The sequence below is a fragment of the Paralichthys olivaceus genome, chromosome 12 (assembly GCF_024713975.1).
Source record: "Paralichthys olivaceus isolate ysfri-2021 chromosome 12, ASM2471397v2, whole genome shotgun sequence".
NCBI classification, from domain to species: Eukaryota; Metazoa; Chordata; class Actinopteri; order Pleuronectiformes; family Paralichthyidae; genus Paralichthys; species Paralichthys olivaceus.
The window spans coordinates 21144141-21168029 of NC_091104.1; the positions used below are offsets into that span (position 1 = coordinate 21144141).

At 41.8% G+C, this 23889-nt stretch overlaps 1 protein-coding gene across 1 annotated transcript; it reads left to right on the plus strand.

Annotated features, from left to right (window-relative positions):
- The first annotated feature begins 45 nt into the window (after positions 1-45).
- On the plus strand, positions 46-17544 carry wdr43 (WD repeat domain 43). Its single transcript, XM_020085123.2, has 18 exons — positions 46-837; positions 1684-1818; positions 3590-3711; positions 6078-6198; positions 6422-6540; positions 6663-6765; positions 7024-7088; positions 7582-7741; positions 8291-8377; positions 8543-8668; positions 9524-9673; positions 9994-10080; positions 10207-10238; positions 11603-11666; positions 12748-12861; positions 14264-14333; positions 16138-16196; positions 16546-17544. The coding sequence occupies exons 1-18, from the start codon at positions 631-633 to the stop codon at positions 16690-16692; spliced, it is 1968 nt and encodes a 655-aa protein (XP_019940682.2). The 5' UTR covers positions 46-630; the 3' UTR covers positions 16693-17544.
- The last annotated feature ends 6345 nt before the right edge of the window (positions 17545-23889 follow it).

Consider the following 23889-nt stretch of genomic DNA (forward strand, 5'->3'; position numbering starts at 1 on the left):
ATGATCAGTACGTACATCAGTGTGCAGGTTGTTGTGCAGCTTTTCTCTTCTCCTGTGACAGACACTCACATATTTCACTGCTTCTACAGCAGTGGCACTTTTTTCACTCACTCTCACACTCACTCTCTCTCTCTCTCACTCACTCTCACACTCACTCTCTCTCTCACTCACTCTCATTCTCTCTCTCTCTCTCTCTGTCTCTCTCACTCACGCCCATAAAAGACAGATTTGAAGTTGCTGCTACTGCTGCGTTCACGTGCTGTCAAAGGTCGTGTGTACATTCAATGCACCCCTTGACACCCCATTGAGGTGTGGTGCAGATATAAAAACGCTGGCATTGTATAATTCCTGACGCCTAATCGAGGAATAAATGAATGATTGATTTCTGTCTGTAGTTGTTTCTTAATGTTTCCTGTTACTTCCGTACATAAGCATTCACCAGTTTTTAAGTGTAATATTTTGCCATATTTGCCCCCAAATCCGGTTGTAACGAGGGACCGTGAAGCGCCTCGTTGTGAAGCAGCAGCCAATGGGAGCGCGCCGCCGCTGACGCGCTAGCACGCATGTGCACACCGAGCCGCACGTGGTTCGGTGTAAACGCGACACGCAGACGCACGCAGGGCTTCAGAAATGGCGGCCGACGCTGGCATTTCTCCGCTGCAGCTACCCTGCGCCTTTTCGCCCAAACCGCGGCAGTACTTAGCGCTGTGTGCCCAAGATGGCAGACTGCGCATCTGGAACACAGACAGTAAAACGCTCCACCAAGAATACGTGCCTTCAGCCCACCTGAGTGCTACTTGTACCTGCATAGCCTGGGGACCATGCCGGACAGCCAAGGTACGTGAGGCGGAGGACTGCCCTGCTGTTAGCATCAGGAGCTAGTGAGGCCTGTGGAGCTGAGTGAGGGGGTTTCTGGTTAAAACGTGCGCACGGTGAAGCCACAGAGATGTCGCTATTTTTAAAGAACGTGCCCACGAGGCCCGAACCCCTCTGCTGTGTGTCGGTACGGGCGCGTTCGTGTGCCTGACACACTCTTGAGTTAGCAGCGGAGCCACGTTAGCCGCTAGCTAGCTCTCACCAGCTGCGCAGGACGCACATGTTGCTCCCACATGGTAGACCGAGAAATCACGGACAACGTCCCACCTTTAGTTTTCTGGTTGAACTAACTGTTCTGAATGTCGATCCCAATCTCATTAAACCGAATATGTGTTTTCAAATGTCTCTAGCTCATAAGCTGAAAGAATAAAGAAGTTATTTAAGTTAGCATTAGCTCGCCAGAGCCTCGGCAGCGTGTGCCACCATGACACCTAAGGAAGGAAAGACTCAGAAAGTTTCACCTCGGTGTATCTACTGTCAGTTTGTTCACATTGTAAACATCCGTCATGGGTTCAGCTTCTGAGTAAAATTAAAGTATATCACCTTGCGTGTAGTAATGTTAGCGATCTGTTAATCTATTATATTTTACATTAATAGTATGCATGATTATTAAATTATCATCAGACTCAGTGGCTTTGATTCAAAGACCGTTTTTGCCATTATCTGCTGCCTATGTGCTGGATAAAAATTCAAACCACTTCCTTTTAATATGATCAGAATTGGAATAAAGCCTCCCAATACAAATCTGTTCATACAGATGTCATAGTTTTTCATTTTAAGAGAGACATCACATTGTGTCTGTTTCAGGATGGGCCAAAGAGGAAGAAGAGGAAATCGGAGGCTGGACAGGTGGAGCAGAAGGCAGACTTGTTGGCGATGGGAACAGCAGCGGGTACAGTGCTTATCTACAGTGCAACGAAGGGAGCACTGCACTGTACCTTGGTAAGTTACACTGATTTGTGTGTCATAGTGCATAGAGATGCCGTTATATTTTTGTGTAATGTGTCAGTAGCTTTCAGAGAACCTGTTAATTACAAATGTATTTGCACGTCAGAGAAAGAATCCTAAACCTAAAATTCATCCACTCTGTTTTTACTGAGCTGATGATACAACAATTAAAATGTGAATCTGTTGATGATACTGCCGTACATGTTCATTTTTGAGGCTGTAGGTACTGGTCTTACTGTAACTTATATTATTTGGGGTTTCCAGGGGGTGAAGATGCAATATTAGGAACGGCAAAGGTGTTACTCACAGTTTCCTGAGGATCTCTCAAACCTTTCTGGTTTTCTCAACAAGAAGTCGCGCACAAATGTTAAAGTTTTTCAGACGCGTGCAATTTTTGACACTTTGCGACTGATGTCACTGTCCCAGTGTCAATGATGGTAATATTAGGTGAATGCTGGCTCGTCTTAACTTACACACCAGCCCGTATTCTTATATCAATTTTATTTAAATTAGAGATAATACTGAATCATCCACAGAGGGCTCCTCCACTTCAAAACAAATGGACCAGGAAATTGAAACTTGTTAAAAAAAATTCGTTTCACGTTATAAATCAAATCAGTGTTCCTCTGATGCTGTCAATGGTCGCGGAGCGTCGAGAGGGGCTGTTGGCACTTAGCGCAGTTGCTCCCCTTATTTCTCATTGCTTTGCTTGATTTTTGGCTCTGATTCTGTAAGTTTCTTCACTCAGGAGGTTTTAACTTTTAGCCAAATTATCCACAGAGGTCTCCTCTGCTTCCAAACAAACAGACCAGGTAATTGAAAGTTAAAAAATGATGATTAAAGCACTTTCACTTCAAAAAATATTAGTTTTGGCAAGTCAGGACTGGCTGTGAGAGGAGCTATTGGTTCAGCTTGTTTCTCTATGATTGTAAGATCCAGACCTATGTTGACTTAGATCCTTTATTCAAGTAAAACTTATTAAAAAAAACGAAACGTGACATGAAACTTTTGGAAAGTAGTCTGATGGAGACTTAAGAATATTCAGCACAGTCATAAAAAACGGATGGTAGAACTGGGTGATAAGACAATAAAGATAATTATCACAATATTTTCCCTCATAGAAATATAAGACATGGTCAGTACAACGTCGATAGAACTCATCCATCCATGTTATGACAGACAACATGAACACGGACATCGGGGTTAGAGTGAGGGAACAATCCAAAGTCATGATCCGACATCATAGATTAACAACTTAATACATTTGATTATTCGTTTGTTTGAGAATGGGGACAGCGACCAGCGGAGACATGCCGTTCTTCTGCAGACAGAAGACGTTCCTCTCGCACATGATGCAACAGTGTGTTTGAAGAAGCGACGCCCAGTTAATCCCGGAAGATCAATTTGAATTCAGCAGGCGCAGATTTGATTTATGTCAAGATATATATGGATCGACTATGAAAAAATACCATGATCAGATTTATTTCCATATTTCCCAGCCCTATCTAATGATATTACAAGTAGGTAAACAATGTAATAATATAACATCAAAAGTCAACAGCAGGACAAACTACAGCCTCTAAAATGTCCATTAATTGCTGTCAACACCTCAGACACGCGGTTACTTACTTTAACAAATTTCCTCGGCCAAACCGTGGACTGTTCTGCAATAACTAGCTGATACATTGCCTCTACTTGAAGCCTTTACTGTTGAATAATGGGACCATTTTGTTTACCTCTGCTAACTCTGCTCTGTCCCTGCCAGGATGGAGGCCATAGTGGAGGAGTGAATTGTGTCCATTGGCACCCTGAAGACAGTTTATTGTACAGTGGCTCAGATGATTCAAACATTATTGAGTGGGATCTGCAGACGGGCAAGATGCGAAGGTCAGTATCAACTCGAATAGTGAGGGTATGTTTTTTAAATTGGCATGGAAGAAAACAGAGGAGTGTCTCTTCGGATTAAATCTGGATTATGGTTCGTAACTGACCAAATAACACATCAATCTGGAGTCAAGTTGTTTTACTTAAAATCTATATGGGAAATGTTGTTCGATATTTTTGTTTTCAATCTAGAGAGAGCTTTAGACTACTATAGAGCCAGAGGAAATTACAAGAAAACTAAACATTGCACAGTTTTGCCTTTGAGTGTAAAGTATTTTGAATTCAGTCTTGTCTGCCACAGACAGTAAAAAAAACTTTTTGTATGAAGGTCTTGAGTGAATATTGTTTGAAAAATGTATCATCTCCCACCTCTTTCACATTTCATTGTCTTCATTCTCTTGGTCTAACTAAACCTGCAGGAGCTCACTCCACCTTTTAATAAAATAGAGCTGTACCAGTATTGATTTTTCCCATCTCAACATCAATATATTATTGTCATGAGGGTTGGATAACAGCATCTTAGGAATCATTGCCAAAGACAATGACATTATGCTTAACCATACATTTTATTATAAATTGCTATGAATAAATAAAAAACACAAAATGCAACCAAATCTATGAAACGTGGATTCAATTTTTAACATTTTCTTGCATAAAAGGTTTCACATTGCACACGTCTGCAAACAAACGATTCCTTTATGTCTGTGAAAGGCTCATATTGACAGACCTTTATCAGCCAACAGATAAATCAGTCATGCTCTAGATAACAGCCAAGCTTCACTTTGTTTTTTACAGAATTACAGTCAGTTGGTAACCCTCCTGTTTTTACCGCTCTACTAATCCTTGTATAAGTTTAACTCAATAGACTGTTGGGTAGCTGCAGTGATTGTTTGCTTTCCAACCTGAGTCGTTTGCATTAAGTTTTCCACTTGTAAAATCAGCTCAATTTCAGCTTAGCAAACGTAGAATGTGTTTGAAACTGCCCACTGCTTCATATGCATTTCTTCTGCCCTTCAGTTCACTCATTCATAACACTGCTGTAGGTTGAGCGTGATGAAAATTAACCTGATCCACATCGACTGTCAGGTTCCCTTTACATAAATATTAGACATTCTGAAGTCGTTGATAATTTGTCTCATGAAAAGTGTGAACTCGTCAAGTTTAAAAAAAGAAGAGAAAATCTGTCTCCACCAAACTTGCCAGTAAAATATACAGTTCAACAATTGGAATTTTCAGTACCTTTGTTTTTTATATACATCAAAGATTTTAGATTAAGATGATCACAAGATAATTGTTTCACAGCTGTTATTTTCCTACAGATATACATGTGAAAAAAGAAAAGACATTTACCCTTTCGATGATGACTACCTTCGAGGTTTACAAAAAGTAAATTATTCTCTAAGTGACTATAAGTCTTCTCTTCTCCCTTTAGAACAAATATTTCAAATATCCGGATAAAAAAGCGAAGCCATACATAGAACACAGAGACAAATATGTCAAGAGAGCTTTTGAGAAGAGCCAAACACCGGTCAAAACCACATGATCCCTGTATCAGAATTTGCACATTACATCCTGCCTGGGCCTGCTGCTCCACCGAATCCTGCAAAGGATTAGTTGCTGTTGTAAACTCGTTTGCACGAAACAGAAGGATCCTTCTGTTTCTGTATAAAAGTCTAATGTTGAGTATAAATGTGCCTTTAAGTATGTGTAGCTTCCAATTGGTACTCAATTTAGTTTTGTTCTCATTGCTGCAAAATGGCGGATGCTTTCATGTGTGCAATGTGTTGTAAGAATGGTCATCACCAAAGTAGTTAGCAGTAGTCTTTTATTTCTGACAACTGTCTTATTATGTAAGTAGACAGCTCCAATGCTGGTGTTGGGACTGAAAACAATGTGCAAGCTGTGAAATGCACCAACAAGCCATATCATAAAAATCTGTACCATCATGTGTTTAGTATCGCTGTACTTCATCATGCAGACTGCTTCTTTGGTGGCTGATGCAGTAGCTGCACAGCCAGTAGGTACAGTCATGACCTCTGATGCCACCATAAATCCTCACTTGATGCTCTGTAAAGCCCATCCATTGTCCACAAAATACTTTTGGAGAGTGCTGAGTGCTCTGTACGTCTCCTGCTGCTGTCAGGTGGAGTGCAACAGTAAACTGCTGAATGTAGCTGTAAAAATCCAGTGATGGGAAACACAATAGAGGAGGTGCCACTTGGAGGTTGGCGGTGATGGGGAATAAAGCAGGCTCCTGGTCCTGTAGATTAATGTGAAAAATAAAGCTTTATAGTCTGACTGTTTTTATTTTATATAAAATGGATAAACATCTGTACAAACCACTGTCTGTCTCTTCATGGTTGACACAGCAAGTGGAAGGCAGACCGCGCAGCAGTGACCAGTCTGTGTGTGAGTCACGATGGGAAGCTGCTGCTTTCAGCTGGACAGACGATCAAGATGTGGGACCTGGACACCAAGGAGGTTTACAGGGTGAGTGAAGTAGTTTACATTTCTATTTGTTCCTTAAGATCAATTTCACCTTTTGTTGTCATACAAATATGATGGAAGCTGTAACATAACCACAAGTGCTACTTAGGCAATGCTTACAATGCAGTTTTGTGCTAAGAGAGATGAAGAGCATTATTAACCAGTGCGGCTCTGACCCTTTTAAAGCAGTATTGACTCGCCTGTCTTGATTCTTGTTTCTGTGCAGAAATTCACAGGCCACTCCACAGCTGTGACGACCCTGCGCTTTGCCACCACACGACCCCCCGACAGTAACGGCCTCTATTTTCTGTCTGGTGCTGCACACGATCGGCTGCTCAGTGTATGGTGAGTACTCATCTGGAGTTGTTGGCGAAGCCAAGTCTTGTAAAGCTTTTCGTTAATGTTTGGCCTCTTTTCCTTTGACACTTTGATTATTGTTGAAGTAATACAAAGTTCTCGCATTCCAGGCAAGTACGAGAAGACGGAAAGGACAAGAACTCAGTGGTGTCCTTCACGCTGACGGACGAACCGCTGCACATTGATCTTGTTACATCTAACAGCAAGGAAGAGGTCAGAGGGGAGACATGTCTAACTTTGGACAATAGCAGTGTTACTTTGCCTGTGGTTGTACTGAAATGTGTGAGTTGCAAAACTACAACTGCAGGTTAGAGAAAAGCTGTGCTAATGTTTTTGAACCTTTTGTGGACAATGAAAAACCTGTTAAACTGTAAAAAAAAAAAAAAAGAAATCTCATGGGGCATGTCTGTTGTGATCACCTGTGGACTATGTACAAATGTTAATGTGTGTGGTGTTTGTTTGTTTGCACAGGCGGTGAGGCTGGCCGTGGTGTGCAAGGATGGACAGTTGCATCTCTTTGAGCACTTTTTAAATGGGTAAGCCCTTAAAACACTGAATGCTGCGTTAGGCAACGGATCTGCCAATGGAAGGTAACAAGATGAAGTGTTTCAGCATTTTTGAAAAGCAGTAACATTCTGTCATGTTGGAGAGTGTGCATTCTATGTTCATGTGTGTCAGTACTTAAAACCTCAGTTGAAAGTCTTCAGTTACACTTCGACTCCTGAACAGCCCCTTTTAAACTGCTGTTAAGTTACACCCCTCCTCCATGGAGTCTTAAAGTCATTTTCATATTTGTTCACACTCAGTGTTGGTGTGTTTGCTCCCTAACGGCTGCTAGGGGACATTGCACCACCAGCAAATGATACTCAATCTGATGAGAAATATTCCCTCCACCCCTGAGGCAATGAGCAAAATTTTGTCGTGCGTCATTTAACTTTCTCTCGTTGCATATTAATTTACAACAGGAAATTTTAATCAGCATTGTACACTTCCTGTGCTCATAGCCCATGTCAACACCTGTCCCCACAGACCCTGCAAGAAGCCCTTGTCAGCCTTATGTACAGTGCAGATGTCAGACACAAAGGACTCACCGGCGCCCATCCCCCTGCTGGCAGCAGCTCTCGGAGCTGATAGTCGGAATGTGCTGCTGGCCTATGGCAACCACCTACAGCCTGTGATGGAGAGAGTGGTGAGTACACAGGAGGCTGTGGAAGTACACGTGTGCGGTGTGTTTATGCATGTACCCACCTGTGTTTACATGTGTCAGTGAAGTGATAACTTGAAGTTAAAGTTTTAGTCATCTGTACACCGGGTCAACGCTACAATGAAAAGTGTTGGATGAGAAGAACAGATGAGCTCAGCAGTGCAATAAGAGCAATAATGACATTTAGATAAGATAAAAAGCTCAATATAAAAATAAAAAAGTCAAATGATATACTATTCTTAGGAGGATGCGAGTGAAAAAACAAAGGGTCAAGTATATACTGTAGGAATCTGTATGTTTAAGAAGATGAGTAAGAGGAACAGGCAGGTAGGTAACAGGCCTGTTGATTAAAACCTTAAGTCTTGTGATGTGTGCAGTCCTGCTCCTGTGCCCTCTGCCACAAAAAAGACTTGTCCACTTTGCAGGTTATCTCCACCTTTAGTAATTTCAGAGGACTCATGTTCTTGTCAGTCTTGAAGAATCAATGTTGTTCAGACTCAGGATTCACCTCTTTCCACCTTTCCACCCTTACAGGAGATTAACACATCAGAGAGACATGTGTGTTTGACGCGGGATGTTCTGACCACCCTGTCCCTTTCCATGGAAGCCATCGTTTCCAAGGTAACAACCAGGTGTTTGTTTTCTTATATACTGTAAAGGTCAAGACTAACATGGTCTCAGCTGGTTCTCCAGACATTCTATGGTATTCTCTGGTGATCCATGAGCACTTCTGATAAATTCTAACTGTACCTTGAGTTAAAAAAGGACATATTTGTCTCCTTCCAGGTGAAAACCCCGATTGTCAATGCCAAGAGCAAAGTGTTGGTCCCAGGGCTTCCTGGTCACCAAGCCCCAGTAAAGGGAACCACACAGGGCTCAGAGAAGAGGAAAAAGGACTCGGACACCAAAGAGGTAAGATCAGTGTCAGTGATGGAAGCACCAGACTGGCACACAGCAACTTTCTCTCTTTTGTTCCTTGACTCCACAACACTTGAGGCGGGGTCAGATCGTGGTGGTGGTGGCAGCATAAAATAGTTATTTATCGTAATTGAGGTAAAAATCTTTATTGATTTGAAGTCGTATCGCCCAGCCCTAGAATGTGATGACATGGACAGTGTTTCAAATGAAAGAACTATGTGCTCGATGGCACTAAAAAGCTGCCTTCAGTCATGCACTGAACTCTGGATAATCTTCTGACATACTCCAGAGGGGCTGCTTTTGATTATGCCAATGTCAGAGATGCTCTGGAGGATTCACCACAACCATGTGGGCATGTTGATAATGTCTCTTAACACGCGACTGGCGCAAGACTAGGGAAGAAAAATACATTGATATCTCAGGATGTAAAAGCTGTGCCAAACGCATAGAAGACACAGACGAAGATGTCGAGAGCTGTTGGTGATAGGGGATGACACTAGTGTTAATGTGCTTTCAGCAAAAGCATGTGGTCTTTGCAGCAGAATTTGTTTCTTCCTTCCTGCTGCACCACACTTACCCAAACCTTCAATACATTTCTGTGTTGTAACATTGTCTGAGAATTTCCTGCTGCATTGTTCATTTGTGAAAGGCAAACTCTAGAGAAAGTCTGGACCCAGTTATGCAGACTTTCGCCAGAGTTCATGTCTCATAACAGCTGATGGTGTCACTCGACACATTCCACTAAAAACGTGGTTATTCAAACATTAGATATTGAAAGGTAGAACCTGATTAAAATGGATAAATGTAGCAATTAAATTGAGCTAATTCCTGTTGACTTTTTTCCTTTAGATGTCAATAGCGGAGCGACTTGGTGAAATCGATCTGTCTACAGTCTCCACTGAGAAGGGAGCTCCTAAAGGGACGGCTTCTTTACAGACGGACAATTTTGCAGTGTTGCTGGTGCAGGGCCTGGAGAGCAAAGACGCCAACATCCTAAATGTAAGTTCTCCTCTCAAAGCCCAGCATCTGAAAAAAAATATTGAGTTTAGTTTGGTTTTTCATGTAAGTTTGTTTTGCCCAAAGACTCGGCTCATCTTCTATTCAGAGAGTTAAAAGCAAAATGTTTGATTTTTGTTATTAAAATTTTAACTCAACTTCCAAAACATTTTTCAAAGAAAGTCTAAATGTTAAGATTCAAACTTTTTTACAGTCAAACAAGTTGTCATGAAACGTCTTGTATATTCATGTGTACTAGCTGTAAACCTCTGCATTACATTAGTGGCATCTTAATAACTTTGTCGTCCTTTGGTCTCTTGCAGAAAGTATTCCAAACTCGCAAAGACATGGTCATAAAGAAAACAGTTGCACGGTTACCCCTCCCCGCTGTTTTGCCATTGGTAGAAGAGGTGAGTGTTTGTCTCTGAGACATCAAACTGCTCAGGTCTTTTGTCACACACTCAGGATTTCTAAGTAAAGTTGTGTTGCCTCTTGTTATTGCAGTGTAATTCAGCCTTTTATTTCCTCCTCTGTAGATCACAAAGAGGCTCCAGGGGCATCCTTTTATGTAAGTGAAAACTTAACAATCACTTTTTAATTGGTTGACGTCCAGCCTTTGTTCACATTAAAGACTGCAGACAATTCAGATACTGATGTTTGTTCTGCTCTGTGTTGCGCCTGATTTTCATTTAGTGACGGTCTATTGCTAAAAATGTGAATTGTTTTGTATCGAATGGTTTAAGTGATCAAATCATTAGATTTTAGTTTTTATTCAACAGAAACAAGAAATATTTAAGTCTTGCTCTGGACAAGTTTATCTTAGTTTCACCATTAAATCTGTAATCGAAATTTTACAGTTGTAGCCATATTTGTGTACAATTACCATGGTTACAGGTGCAAGGTGTCGATATCACTCTGCTCTATATCATTGCTCAACATTGACTGATGTTTCTCTCGTGAACAAACAGTGGGAGATGGACCACTGCCCATGTCTTGTCACAGTGGTGTGGCTGCACGTCTTAATGGTGTGTCACAGCTGATTTGTTGCCGCTCCTCAATTTTTAGTGGATTGTACATGAAGAACAGTTGATGTCAGGTGACATTACTCAGGGTGTTTGCAGGGTCTTCAGGAGTTTAAATAAAAAAATCATCTCAAATGTAAGAATTGCAGTGTGTAGCACACAATTGATTCAGTTTGTGGTGGTAGCAGCATGGGAGCACCTGAACACAGACTAAAGTGGCAACGTTCTTGCCGTGCTTCTGTCTCTGGACATTTGAATAGATAATAGCACTAGAGAGTACACAACAAATACTGCTGCAGACAGCTCTACAAGGAATCTCATGTTATTATGAGAAGTTTTATTAGGTTCATTTTGAAACTGGCAGATCAAATTTGAGGGTTAGTCATTGCCAGGTCACTTCAGTCCTTGTTTTTTAAGGTTACTTTTAAATTGAGTCATTCATGTTCCTTTAGACATGCACTGAACTCTGCAGATAATTGCTGTGGACTGTCTCCAACTGGCCTCCGAGAATAAAGTCAGTAGAAATTCAGGAGAATTCGATGTGTGAACATTTCTAACGTGCGACAGACACAGACATTTACACAACATCAGTTAGAGCCCTTCTGCCCTAGATAATAAATAAAAGATATTGGTTGAATATTGTGGAGGTTTTGCCGCTGGGTGTGAACGGGTCTGTGCAGATCACCTCCCACTGTGCTGTGCATTAGTGGAAAGCAAATTCTGGGTAAACTCCGTAGCCAATTCTCTGGATTGTAGCCGCAGGTCATGTCTGAAAACAGCTTAAGTAATTTAGCAGTTTTCCCTGACTTATCACCATTGTTGCTGTATAAAAAAAGAAGTGCCTTGTGGGTAAATGCAATCAAGAAGCAAGTTTCCCTCTTGACAGCGTATGCATTTTTCCCTCCCACAGGGCAGCTCTAATGGTACGGTGGCTCAAGGCTGTAATCATGCACCACACATCATACCTGGCATCGGTGAGTCTTTTCCTTTGTGCCTGTACTGTTCATGAAGCCACCAGGCTCCAGTTTGTTGATGTTTCACTTCTGTTCTCCTTCTTCTTTCTTCTCTTTAATGGTGCAAATCCAAAATGGAAGTGATTTTTACAGATGCAGCTAGATTTAGATGACAACAGAATGCACATTACCTTATTCAAATAAATGACGCGTCTCCGTTCCCCCCCCACTAACCAAAAATAAAGCCAACATATCCGGGTTTCTAACGCTGCCATCTTGTGTATTTGGAGCCGCAATAACCAGGTCCCATTGATAGTCACAAGTCGGTTTCATCTGTCAATCATGACTTCTTGCCCTGTTTTTATTTCATCAAACAATTAAAAGATGTTTGGACAAACACCAGTGTGGTAACCACTACTTAAAATGACAGAATTTGAGAGATAAGTTTGAACTTTTTTGCTCGGTCCATGTCCCATCCACTAACAAAAGGATTTATAAACAATACTGAAGGCAGCGACGGACACACTTTGGCTTCACCTTTGGCAGTTATGTTATTATCTTTATGTACAGTCTGTGTTTCATGTTGTGATTCGCCCCAAGCACAACACACAGCTATTTGAAAAACACATGCAGTACCCTTCTGTTCAAACCTCCCTTCATCTTGTTCATATTTCATCTTATTTACATCAACAGTCATTGCCTCCACCACACAGCAGAGATAAAACGACTTTGACAGACTGTACGTGGGTGTGACCACAACCAAGATATCGCCATAACCAGAATTTACTAAGCGTGTTGATGCCCGGAAAATTAAATTGACTTTTATATAATTTACAAGTAACATTTTCATGTTTCAAATGACAAATCCCCTGACCTGTGAAGTGGCACATACAAACTGAACACTTACAGTTATCTATCTTAGCAAGACACGCTTTTAGTGACATCTCCCCTTAAAGCTTGCATCTGCTGGAGAGTTGAATGTTTTCACTATATGAAAGCAGCACTGAGCTGAAGAGATGAGTCCTTTGCCAAGGTCTCATTGATTGAGGTCTTGTTTGTGTTTTCTGCTTCTGAAATGTTTCTACTTGTCTGTAACCCTCAGCTGCCAGACCTGGTTACCCAGCTGGGAGTGCTCTATCACATGATCGAGAGCAGAGTGAAGATGTTCCACAAGCTAACGAAGCTGCACGGGAAACTGTATCTCCTTATGACGCAGGTGGGTGTTGTCATGTGCAGAAAACATGTCCAGTACCTTGAAGAGTTGAAAAACAGGTGGCTTCTGTGTTTGAGGCAGGAGTTGGATGGTAGGAATCATATGCATCAATTCTGCCACGGATGCGCCTGGTGCTGCAGGTTTAGCTGCTGAAACGGAGAAGTTGGGAAATGCTATTGACCCTGTTTTAGTTTGAAAACCTTTGGGCAGAGTTTTAGTCTGGACAAGCAGAAACAAAGATGCTCGGAATCAATGACATGGACATCCACCACCACTTGACTGCTGACTGGATCTTTTTGGTCCCCATGTGGCCTTTGTGATTCGTGTGGTTCCTATTACAGGACCCCCTTCCGGAAGAAAACAACCAGAATTTGCCTCAGCTAACCAGTGTAGAACAAATCACGTGTTGTCTTTTGTCTTAGCTAACAGCTAAACAGTTAAATTCAGCATTTTACAATTAAACAACTGCTTATATGTGTAGGAGATAAGTTATTATATTTGCTTGTAGGTTTGCTGTCCTCCACCAAGTAACAGCCAAATTATTACTTTGTAGGTTTTCAGGTGGGTTAGCATGGGCAGGGAGTAAAACTGTTGTGTTGACAGATCGTTTTAGTTTGAGAACGCTATATTATGAATGTAGCCTTTACTGAGGAGGATAAAGAGTGAGCGCACATCCCTCCCACATGGACTATTATCAGTTCAAAATATGCATAGCTGACAGTTGTGACCTTGTAAAGAAAGTGCTGGAGTGTTCTGCTCATGAAAGTGAACAGCGCTTCTTTCTTGCACGTTCCTGCTACGTGCCTAACATCAGCATCACAATAAATTTAGACGATGGAGCATTTTACAAGGATGAAGTCCCAGAAATGGAGAGTTGATGCTCCTGACCTTGATGAGGAAGTAGTGAGTGGGCACTCTGCTTGTGACAGTTTGTGTGACAGTCGCATAATTATGTCAGTCGCATATTTGAATTGTCCCAATGCTATAATTTAGTAAAAACCTAAACACCACAGAACATCATGTGATGGATGGTAGTCATATTTTTGCACCAATGAAGTTAATGTTTGAGGAATGTCCGTTTGGGATGTTTCTGCTCCGTGTGTTACTCTTACAAACCTAATCCAATAATGGTGTCATGTAAACATGCAGCCACTAAGTGGATCAGGTGTGAAGTGAGTACACGGAGGGGGGGGGCTGTGGGTCTTTAGTACTGGGCTGATGAAACATGAACTACTCAAGAAGAACCTGCCCTTTTTTCCCCAACTGTTCCAATAGTACAACATTTAGTGTCTGTTGAGAGATTTCAAGGTTGTATGTGCTTGTAAAACTAATAATGGCTTCATATGTCTTAATGTGCATAAATCCAAATTGGTGCACTAATGCCTGTCTCCCTTTTGACCACTAGGTGGCGACAAATGACAGCAGTAAGGCAGTTACAGATGTCGACCGCACAGCTAAGCTGGTGTATGAAGAGGGTAAGTGCTGCTTTTATAGTGTCGTCTTCTGTGTTCAGTGCCACTCACCTGCAACAGCTTAGTTATTCGAATGTGAGTAAACATGGTGTGGTTTATATGTCATAGTGTTCGCATCCTGACTGGTCTCCTTGTTCCTTAAATCCTTCTTCCTTGGTGACATCACAGGTCCCAAAGCCCTTCAAATGGCATGTGTCGTATATTAACCTCTGTGTGTCTGCGATGGGTCAGTGTGGTGAGCGGCAGCTGACGGGAGTAGAAAGATGCCAGAATCTCGTTTTAACCCTGTAACCACTCAGTTGCACGTTTCAGAAGCAGTGTTGCCTAAACATGCTGTCGGGCAACAGGTCACTGTCGCTCTGCTGGAATCGTATAGTTTCTCATTTGTTCAAACGCCGTTTGATGTCGGTTCACCATCACTCGTGCAGGACTTTCGATGATGACCACATGGAATCAGTAGTTTTTCTTTTGTTTTTTTTTATGAAGGCAATGTTGCCCGTCACTCAGCCTTTCTTGGCGATGCACTGCACGCAAACATGACTCCTGTTGCCTGGCAACCTGGCGGGCCGTGTTCAGATCCTCCCCCTTTGAGCAGGAACAACAAGGCCCCACTCTGTTTATTCTCATTTCTCATTACCACACTGTAGAAAACGCTTTATTGAGCCACATAGAAAATTTGCTTTCATGAAATAATTAAGCGGCGCCTTGAGTTGCAGCACCTCTGTCAGTGGTCCGGGATGTGAAAGCAAAACAAAAAGCTGTTAAAGGGGAGCTGATGAGCAGGAGGTTGTTACAGTCCTGTGCGAATGCTGCTGCACTTGGGGCTTATTATGGCTCCAACATGGGAATCTGACAGAAAGCCTCAGACTTGTCGCACCAGTTAGTGAGTCCTAGTTTGTTCAGGTTGCGTTGACAGGTTCCCGAGTTAATGCTCTCTCAGGTGCAAACGCGTGCCTTGCCTCTCTAATTGTCGTGCTGGTGGCCTGTATGGCTCACATTAATTATACAATCATTAACAATTCTGTAGCATGAGCTGGTGTAATTAGAATAAGTGGATCTGTCAGAATGTTGGATTAGATCGGGGGTTGTGTAAATGTACTGACGTCACCCAGGGGAGATGTAGATAATAAGATTGTCAGTTTCAGAATTTTTAATTTTGCAATAATGGTTCAAGTTGACTAGTCTCATCCTCCACTTTGTTTTAACCGGAAATGTATGAAAGCCAATTCTATGAATAATCCTATTGTTGGTAAAATGGTCTGTTAACATCCATAAACCTGCATCATGTATGTTCTTATTTTGACTGGAAAAAAAAAGTCTGCTCCATGCAACAGTTCAGACTCTGAAAGAAGGAGCAGGGGTCATGTTCCCCTTCGTGATGTAATTCTTACTTTTCATTTCCCTGATAATAGGCTCTGCCTCATTTCCCTGTTCTGCAGCATCTTAACATATTTACAGTGAAGGTGTTTACTGTGGATCTGTATCAGTGTCCACTGGTCAGTGTGTCTGGAGCAGATGGCGGCTGGCTGACCTAATGGTGCAGATATTCTCACCAAATCATATTGACATTTCTCCTGCTGCAACACACTCAATATTGTTGTCATAACCAAATGACCCTGCTGTGGCATTGAAATGCAAATACCTGCAATCCCTCCGCAGGAAATGTATAAACTAGTGAAAGCACCCCTCTGTCGCTGTATTTTCTCTCTCTATGTGCGTGTGGTGGGATATAGCAGGTATTTATGAAATGAAACTGGTTTTGCAGCTTCAGCTGATGGATTTGTTTTTCTTTACTTGCCCCTCACAGAATCATCAGATGAAGATGAGGCTTCTGGGGACGAAGGTCTTCCTGATGACGACTCTGATGTAAGTATGATAGTCATAAAAATGGCACCCTTTGTTATTCGGGTTGTGTATCGTTGGGGCTTTTGTCCCCTATACCTGATAAATCAATACTTTTAATATACTTTTGCCCAAACGGGGCCATAACTGATGACGATGTTGGCTCAGCGTGGTGATAGCTATCAGTCATCTTTGATCGATGGTGGCATCGTCTATAAGCCCAACCCTAACTAATACAAAAATGGAGAGAAATGTGAAAAAGTGTCCAGGTCGGCAACAAGAGTACTAGAAGAGGAAGAACTGGCTGACCTAGTATTACAACTATGGAGTATTGTTACAACTGAGATGCTAATGAATTCCGTCCTTGTGTCAGAACTGGGAGGAAGAGGAGGAAAAAGAGGAGGCGATGGAAGAAGACAAGGAACAAGTGGCAGATGAGGACGATGAGGATCCGGACAGCAGAACACAATCCAAAGCTAACGGAGAGGAGGACATGGAGAACGAGAGCGAAGAAGAATGAACGCCAATCACACAAAAATGGACCTGAAAGAGTTATATAAACTTTCATTTTATTTTCCTGCTTTTGATTTTATTATCAGAAAGAAGTATGGTTTTACAAAATCATGGGGCCCCCTTGTTGAAACACAGGCAGGTCAGTGACGTCCTGCTCTCGGTCTGTCTTTCTCCCATCTGATGAACAGATGCTACATTTCAGGGAGGAGAGCCAAACTGATGCATGTTCTCCTCCTGCTCTGTCAGATCAAGTCTGTGTACCAACTCTGCAGCCTGAGTTTTTTTGGTGGCGTTCCAGTTTGCCTACACCGCAGGCTGCATTCCATATCCAATGTTATATAATAAATAGTATTAGAGAACATTGTATGTCCCGCATAACGGTAGACGAGACAGCGCTCTGTCTGTAATTGGTTTATTCTAACCCGTCTCTGTGAGTGATCTAGAACGCTGCTTGTCATTGAGCTCAGGTGTGGAGTCTGTATGCAGGACCTCCGGATCTTTGTTGGACAGAAAACTGCTTGAACCGGAGGTGGGTTCGCCAGGAGAGACCATATAACATATCCCCACATAATGTAAATCTTTATGTACAGTGAAGTGTTTGTATGAGCTCTTCCCTCTACAGTTATCCCCCACAAATCTTTGGGATTAAATGAACTCATGTAAAGTCTCCTAATGCTGAATGTTCTTTTTCTTTTGAAATTGTTTCCAGATTTTTTTGCAGCCCTCTTGTTTTAATTGATCTTTTTGTGCGTTTAGTTTCGGTGCATGTCCTCATGTCCACCACCTTTAACCCATAGGCGACTGAGAAGAAAATGTGAACTTTTCCTTAAATACGTGAATAAATGGGTTTTCAAAATGACTTAATGTGTATGGTGAAGGGTGAGATGTGCTACTTAAAAAAAAAAGTGCCTCAATTAGGTACAGAAATAATCTTAAAATTAAATTATTTGTAGTTGTAAATATTTTCAATTGGTCCCATGCAGCTGAAGAACAGTAAAGGTGGGATGGGTTCTGGTCAGGTAGGCAAAGTGGATGAAATGTTAGTTCATCAAGATGTTAATCAACTTGTACATAGTGAAATGTATCTTTATATTATAAAATCATTAACCCACTGAAGGCTGGCTTCAAAATCACACTGAAAATCAGAGGGGGCATTTTGATCACAGGTCCTGCCTCGTGCCACCAGGAGTGAGACTGGAACTCGCAAAACTAGGGAAGAAAAAATGACCACCTGCAAAACGAATCCCATTTTGTGTGTTGTCCTGCTTTTACCTCTTTTGTCCATTGATTCACAATCACTTACACTTCCTAAGGCCCCTGCAGGCACAGCATATTGAAATGAAGCTCATCGTCGTAAAAAATATATTCAGGAACAATGCAAATGACCAGAGAGCAGCCACGTGTCTGTTTTATAAGTTGTATGTTGTTGGTTAAATAACCGGCTCATCCAGTGCATGTCGAAGTGTCTTTTGGAAAGACACTGAACCTTCAACACAGTGTGAATAGGACTTGATGCAGAAACGCTGTAGGAGTCTGTGAATGTATTGTAAAGCACATTGATTGGTCTTTAGGACTAGAAGAGCGCTACAAAAGTTCAGCCCATTTACTAAAAAGAAAGCAGTTATGCTCAAGGGCTTGGCTTCATCGCCCACTCTGGGTGAAAATTACAGGATAAATGATCCGGCAAAATCCCTTGATGAGCGATGCCTTCATGTTGTCTCGGGGAACGTCACCCTGATACGATACATCACTCGACCCTCTTCAAGACTTCATTTGAGTTCATCTGCGTTCACAAAGTCTCAACTAAATCTTCAAGAAAAGTAAATATGCTTCAAGTAGATAAAAACTGGGCCCTTTCAAAAGCAACCACTTACTGCTGATGCTTTTAAAATATGAAGCCAAAAATACAGTTTAAAAACAACACTCCTATATTGAAAGTGAATTGGAGAAGAAAAATGTAACTAATTTGATGCTTGAACGTACATATATTGTGACTCATGTTGCTTCTCAGCTCTGCACCTTTATAGAAGTCTGCCGCTCAGCTTGCGCCACACATTGTTCTGTGCCACATTGTTGCTGAGACCACATCAGTCTGCATCACTGTTACACAGCAGTGTTCAAACAATCTCTCTTTTTAAATGTGAGCTTCTGTAAAGCTGCTGGCTCTTAGAAAAGGTCTTGAGTGTTGTATCAGTAATTAGTGTAGACGCTGACAGCATTCACACTAATTCCTGATTAGACTATTGTTTTCCTGCTCTTTATTCTTCATCTTTCAGTCTTTTTAACTTAGGATTTTCAGTTTCCAGCCACTGCATATGTTAATATACTGTACAGGATCAAACAGCTACCACATTAGCTTTTTAAACATAAACAAAGTTGATTTAATTTGTGCTTATCTTTGCCAAGGAGTTTGTGTTTCCTCCAGTTTGTTGGTTTGTTTGTATGTAACAAAAAGGTCTTGATGGATTATCATGAAATAGGTTGAAAGATGTGGTGTGGATCAGGGAGGAACTCATTGAATGTTGGTGCAGATCCAGGGTGTTTTTCAGCATATTCAGTGTTTCCATGGATCGTGTGTGTGTGTGTGTGTGTGTCTGTGTGAGGGAGAGAGTGCAATTTGTTGCAGCCCGATTGGATTTAAGGAGGCTGTTTCTACTGAGTGATTTTCTGGTTGAAAATGTATTCGTTTTGCATGTTTTGTTGCATGCGGTCAACTTTGTTGATGAGCAAGCCGCGTGCTTCTTGAAGAATTGTTCTGCTGTCTGGTGGGGTGTTGCTTTTCTAATAGTGGCAATATTAAGCCTGATAAGAAAAAATATATTGTGTGTCCTTTCTGGAGCGACCCTGAGCATAGGTAGGTACTAGAGCTTTATTATCACCAAGTAGAACACCAATAAACTGAGAACACGAACATAGACTCAGTGATAGAGTTTAGTTTAATGAGTCTATTGGTGCTGACAGCCGTCACACAGTATTTATACATTTTGTAATATGTAGTATTTATACATTTTGTAATATGTAGTATTTATACATTTTGTAATATTTAGCTTTTTAGATATTTAGATTCAATAATGGGAGGCTTTAAGAGCAGGAACAGGACATGGTGACGTTCATCCAGAAACTACTCACTCATTCACGAACCCCTACTTTACTACGTAGTGATGTATATAGAGGACTATATGATTCCATTTTCTCTGCGCTGGTAATAACGCCATTATCACAGGATTATGACGAACAACAACATCGGCAAGTAGAAAATTCCGCAATACATTTTAATTGTTTATTATACACTTAGTATTCTTACTTTTAGGTTAAGAAGTCCTTTATTATTCCCGCAATGGGGTAATTTGCTAAAAGCTCATTGAATGACTATGTTTCTATGTAGAAATAAACCTTTTCATTATTACGACAGGTTGAGCTGTCCTCTCTCATCTCCACCAAGACTGCAATGCATGATGGTAGATATATTGCTCGGTTAGTTACAATCGGTTGTACCCAAATTTTCATGATGCATTGTGGGAAACATTGAGCCCGCTATACAGGGTATAAATATATACCAAACAAAATGGAGAGGACAAAGTGATAAAAAGTGAGTGATTCAGGTATTCCCATCTCAACCTCCACTTTTTTACCACCATCCATTCTCAGCTTGATTCACAACAACGCATTTCAGCAGCTCAGCATTCACCTCGCATTTTCAGCAGGAAACGCACTTTCTAGTTAACCTTGATGTGTGTGTGAGTTGGGTCCTTTAATTTGAGGGAGTTGCGCTCAGAGACTCCTTGAATTTGATCTTTTGGAACCTTTTTGCTATAATTTTTATAACCTCCTTTGGGGGCCATACTACATTATTGAACATACAGTATATATCACACTAACTTCTAATGTGATGGCTTGAACTCCTGCTGTTTGGTGTCGTGTCTGCCGTCAGATGATGATGATGATTATCCTTCCACCTGGTTTGAGCCGAAACAACCTGTTCAAACAAATCCTCACCTTTCGGTAGTTTCGTGAACAGCTTGTGGAGACAGTAATTCCTCCCTCATTTCAAACTCAGCAGTGATCCCATGTACACAAATAGCTAGTTTTATGGGTTGTCTCATCGCAGGCCCGAGAGAAGAACTAGACATTTCCTCTAGTGTCCTTCAGTGTCTCAAAGCTGGAGGTTTTCCACTCCAATATATTACTCAAGTTTTCAGTCCTTGAATGTCACATCTGGAGAAACACTGACATTCTTAAGCCCAGTGACAGAAGGATGGACTAAGGCATTTTAAAATAGACAGAGTAAAATTAGAAACTTTGAAAAATAAGAAAACAGCAATAATCCTGATATGATAATAAATGTAGGGTAATTTATGTCCAGACAGTGTCATAAAGAGCTATTTCAATGTTGTGCGAATGAGCTTATCGTGGCAGAATTCAGTGGAGTGTGAAAGTAGCAGCTTTGATTGTTCATGACTCGCTGTTCATTGCCCTGATAGCTTGTGGCAGAAGAAAAAAGATCTATCTCAAAGTAGTGGTGCGGATGGAACGTGCTGCTGCAGTGTTTACCCGAGGACAGGAGAGAGAAGAGGGCATGAGCTGGGGGGTTTGGTGCCCTTATCAGGCATGGTGCAGAGGAAATGTAAGGGGGAGCTCTGCGCTAATGATCCTCGGTGTCACAGAGAGTCATTTGCACCAGATTGTAGTCAGTGGCAGTCCAGCCCCAACGATACATCCTGTTAGAGCGCTCCGTTGTGCAGCGGTAGAAGATGACCAGACTTAGTTCTCAGTCTAAGGCTCTTCTGCCTCCCCAGAGAGAAAAGTCTTTGCTGAGGCTTTTGGGGGATGCAGCTGGAGTTGAGTGCCCAGGAGATTAGGTTTAGACCCTGTGCTCTAAGGGTATCGAAAAAGTGTGTCAGTACAACCAAGCATTGATTCACAATAAATCAACCAGTGAGAGAAGAAGTAGAATGTATAGAAAGCCTACGCAAGTGACCTAAGTATTAATACTTCTGCAGAGCAAGTGGTGCTACATTTCTGGGAAGGTGGAGTTCAAGTGGGATCACACTTTTAGAAAGTTGACAAATACAACACTGTCTGCAGCATTTGAAATTTGAAAGGTAAAGCTGACCGTGACAACACATCTAACCTGATCAGACACATGCTCAAACATAACAGCTGAGCAGCGTACCACATAACCACGTCTGCAGCCGGCATTGAAGACGTGAAGCATCGACAACTTAAGGTCATTAATTGACCAGTTTAATTGGAGAGGACGCTCTTGTTCACTGTTGGCTAGCTTGTGCTTTGGTAATCATTTTTTACTGGCGGATCCTAAACAATTTAAAGGTCCTGTGTGTAAGATTTAGGTGAAAGGGAACTACTGGCAGATGTAATGTAGAATAATCCTCATGATGTTTTCACTAGTTCGTTTCATCTAAATTGTATGAATTGTAGTTTTCTTTACCCCAGAAAAGACACTTTATATTTAAATACTTATATTCCTATATTTACATCGGGGGGGTCCTCTCTACGGAGGCCGCCATGTTTTTTACATCAATCCAGACTGAAAAAACGAAACACCTTTTGAGTTTTTATGACAACTGAAGCTACCACAGGTTCTTTTTCATGTTTTGAAGGAGAGGGGGAGGTGAGGGGTGTTCAGCTGCAACATGCAACTTCAACACTAGATTTCACTAAATTCTACAAACTGTACCTTTAAGGGTGCATTCCACCAGCTACTGTTTGTTTAATACGTGTTTCTCTCTTGGAAGTGAAATTACATTTTCTATTGTTACAGAGAGCTATAAGTACTGACCAAAGATACAGCTGGGCATCAATAATTAATTTCTTGGTACTGGAACTGGTACCAAAATTCAAGAACGGTAGCTCACCCTGCAGGAGATGGTGTCAGGGAGTCGGACACCCAGGTTGATTCTCAGGTCAAGTGAGCTGGAATGTGCAGCAGGAGGTGAGAGCCTTTGTTCACTTAGACGTCCACGGTGATGTCCTTTGTCTTATCGATGCTGAGAGAAAGGTTGTCGGCCTGGCACCATGTGGGGAGGTCAGCCACCTCTCTCCTGTGCGCTGATGCATCACCGCACCTGATGATGATGTGATCGTGGTAGTGTTGCTCCTGTACGTCACGGCAGGCAATCATATAGGAATTCAGGCTGTGCTGCAGGGGACTGAGGGAGCAGCTCTGCGGGGAGGAGTTGCTGATGAGGTCAGTGAGGATGATGTTCAGCTGCTGATCCTCACTGTCTGAGGGCCTGTCGGAGAGGAAGTCAAACACCAAGCCACAGATGTAGCTGCAAGGGTGGATGGCACAGTGCTGGAAGCTGAGCTGCATCCTGGCATTGGTGTCCCAGGACCACGTGGAGGTCAGGGTTAGGGCATCATCAACAGAGCCAGGTCTGAGCAGGGAGGAAGAAACTGATGTGGTCCAATGTCAGTTTTCCTGGCACTTCCTTACAACTGATATTAAGGCTATATATAGGACTGTAGTCACTGAGGCAGCTGGCAGTGTTTTTGGCACAGTGGATGCTGGGTGGGTTCACAGTATTGTGCACTATTACAGAAGGTTCTCAGTAATCAAATATTTGATTTTCCGTTAAAAATCTGCTCAATTATTTCCGAGAAGTCGTTTTTTTTTAATGGACTAATTTTATGTTCAGACAGGACACTCGGCTGTCCAGGCTTTATTAACATTAACTGCTGCATTACACTGTACTGTGCATTCTGTATGGTAACATCATTAGTGTAGCCATTCCACCAGTGCCTTTCCTGCTATTACAAGTCAAAACATGCTTTGAAAAAACTACTGCGGCACAAAGAGGAAACACAGGGATGTAGTTTGAAGATTTATGTTTAAAAATGTTACTCATTGTTTAACTAATGTATATTGGGATGTCAAATTAATCGAAAGTGATTTCAAGGTGACTCAAAGAAAGACAAATATGAGTCTTCAAACATGCACCTAGAAATCATTTTCTATTTTTGCTTTCTGTTTTTTTAACCCCTAAATTTTACCTAAGTGTACTGAGCTGTCAGTGATCATATATACAATATCAGACTTTAATTTGGAAAATGGAGCGTTTTAATGACGTCAGAATCAGAGAGGAGGAGGACACGCTCCACTTTGTGATTTAGGCTGACAGGACAGGTGGGAGGCTGCGAATGTCCCACAAAGTGCCTCTTTTGTCTTGGTCCTTTTCTACAG

Coding starts and splice junctions, on each gene's coding strand:
- wdr43 (XM_020085123.2), top strand. CDS start 631: ATGGCGGCCGACGCTGGCATTTCTCCGCTGCAGCTACCCTGCGCCTTT. Junction 6,199..6,421: donor ACACCAAGGAGGTTTACAGG/GTGAGTGAAGTA, acceptor GTTTCTGTGCAG/AAATTCACAGGCCACTCCAC. Junction 12,862..14,263: donor TGTATCTCCTTATGACGCAG/GTGGGTGTTGTC, acceptor TTTGACCACTAG/GTGGCGACAAATGACAGCAG.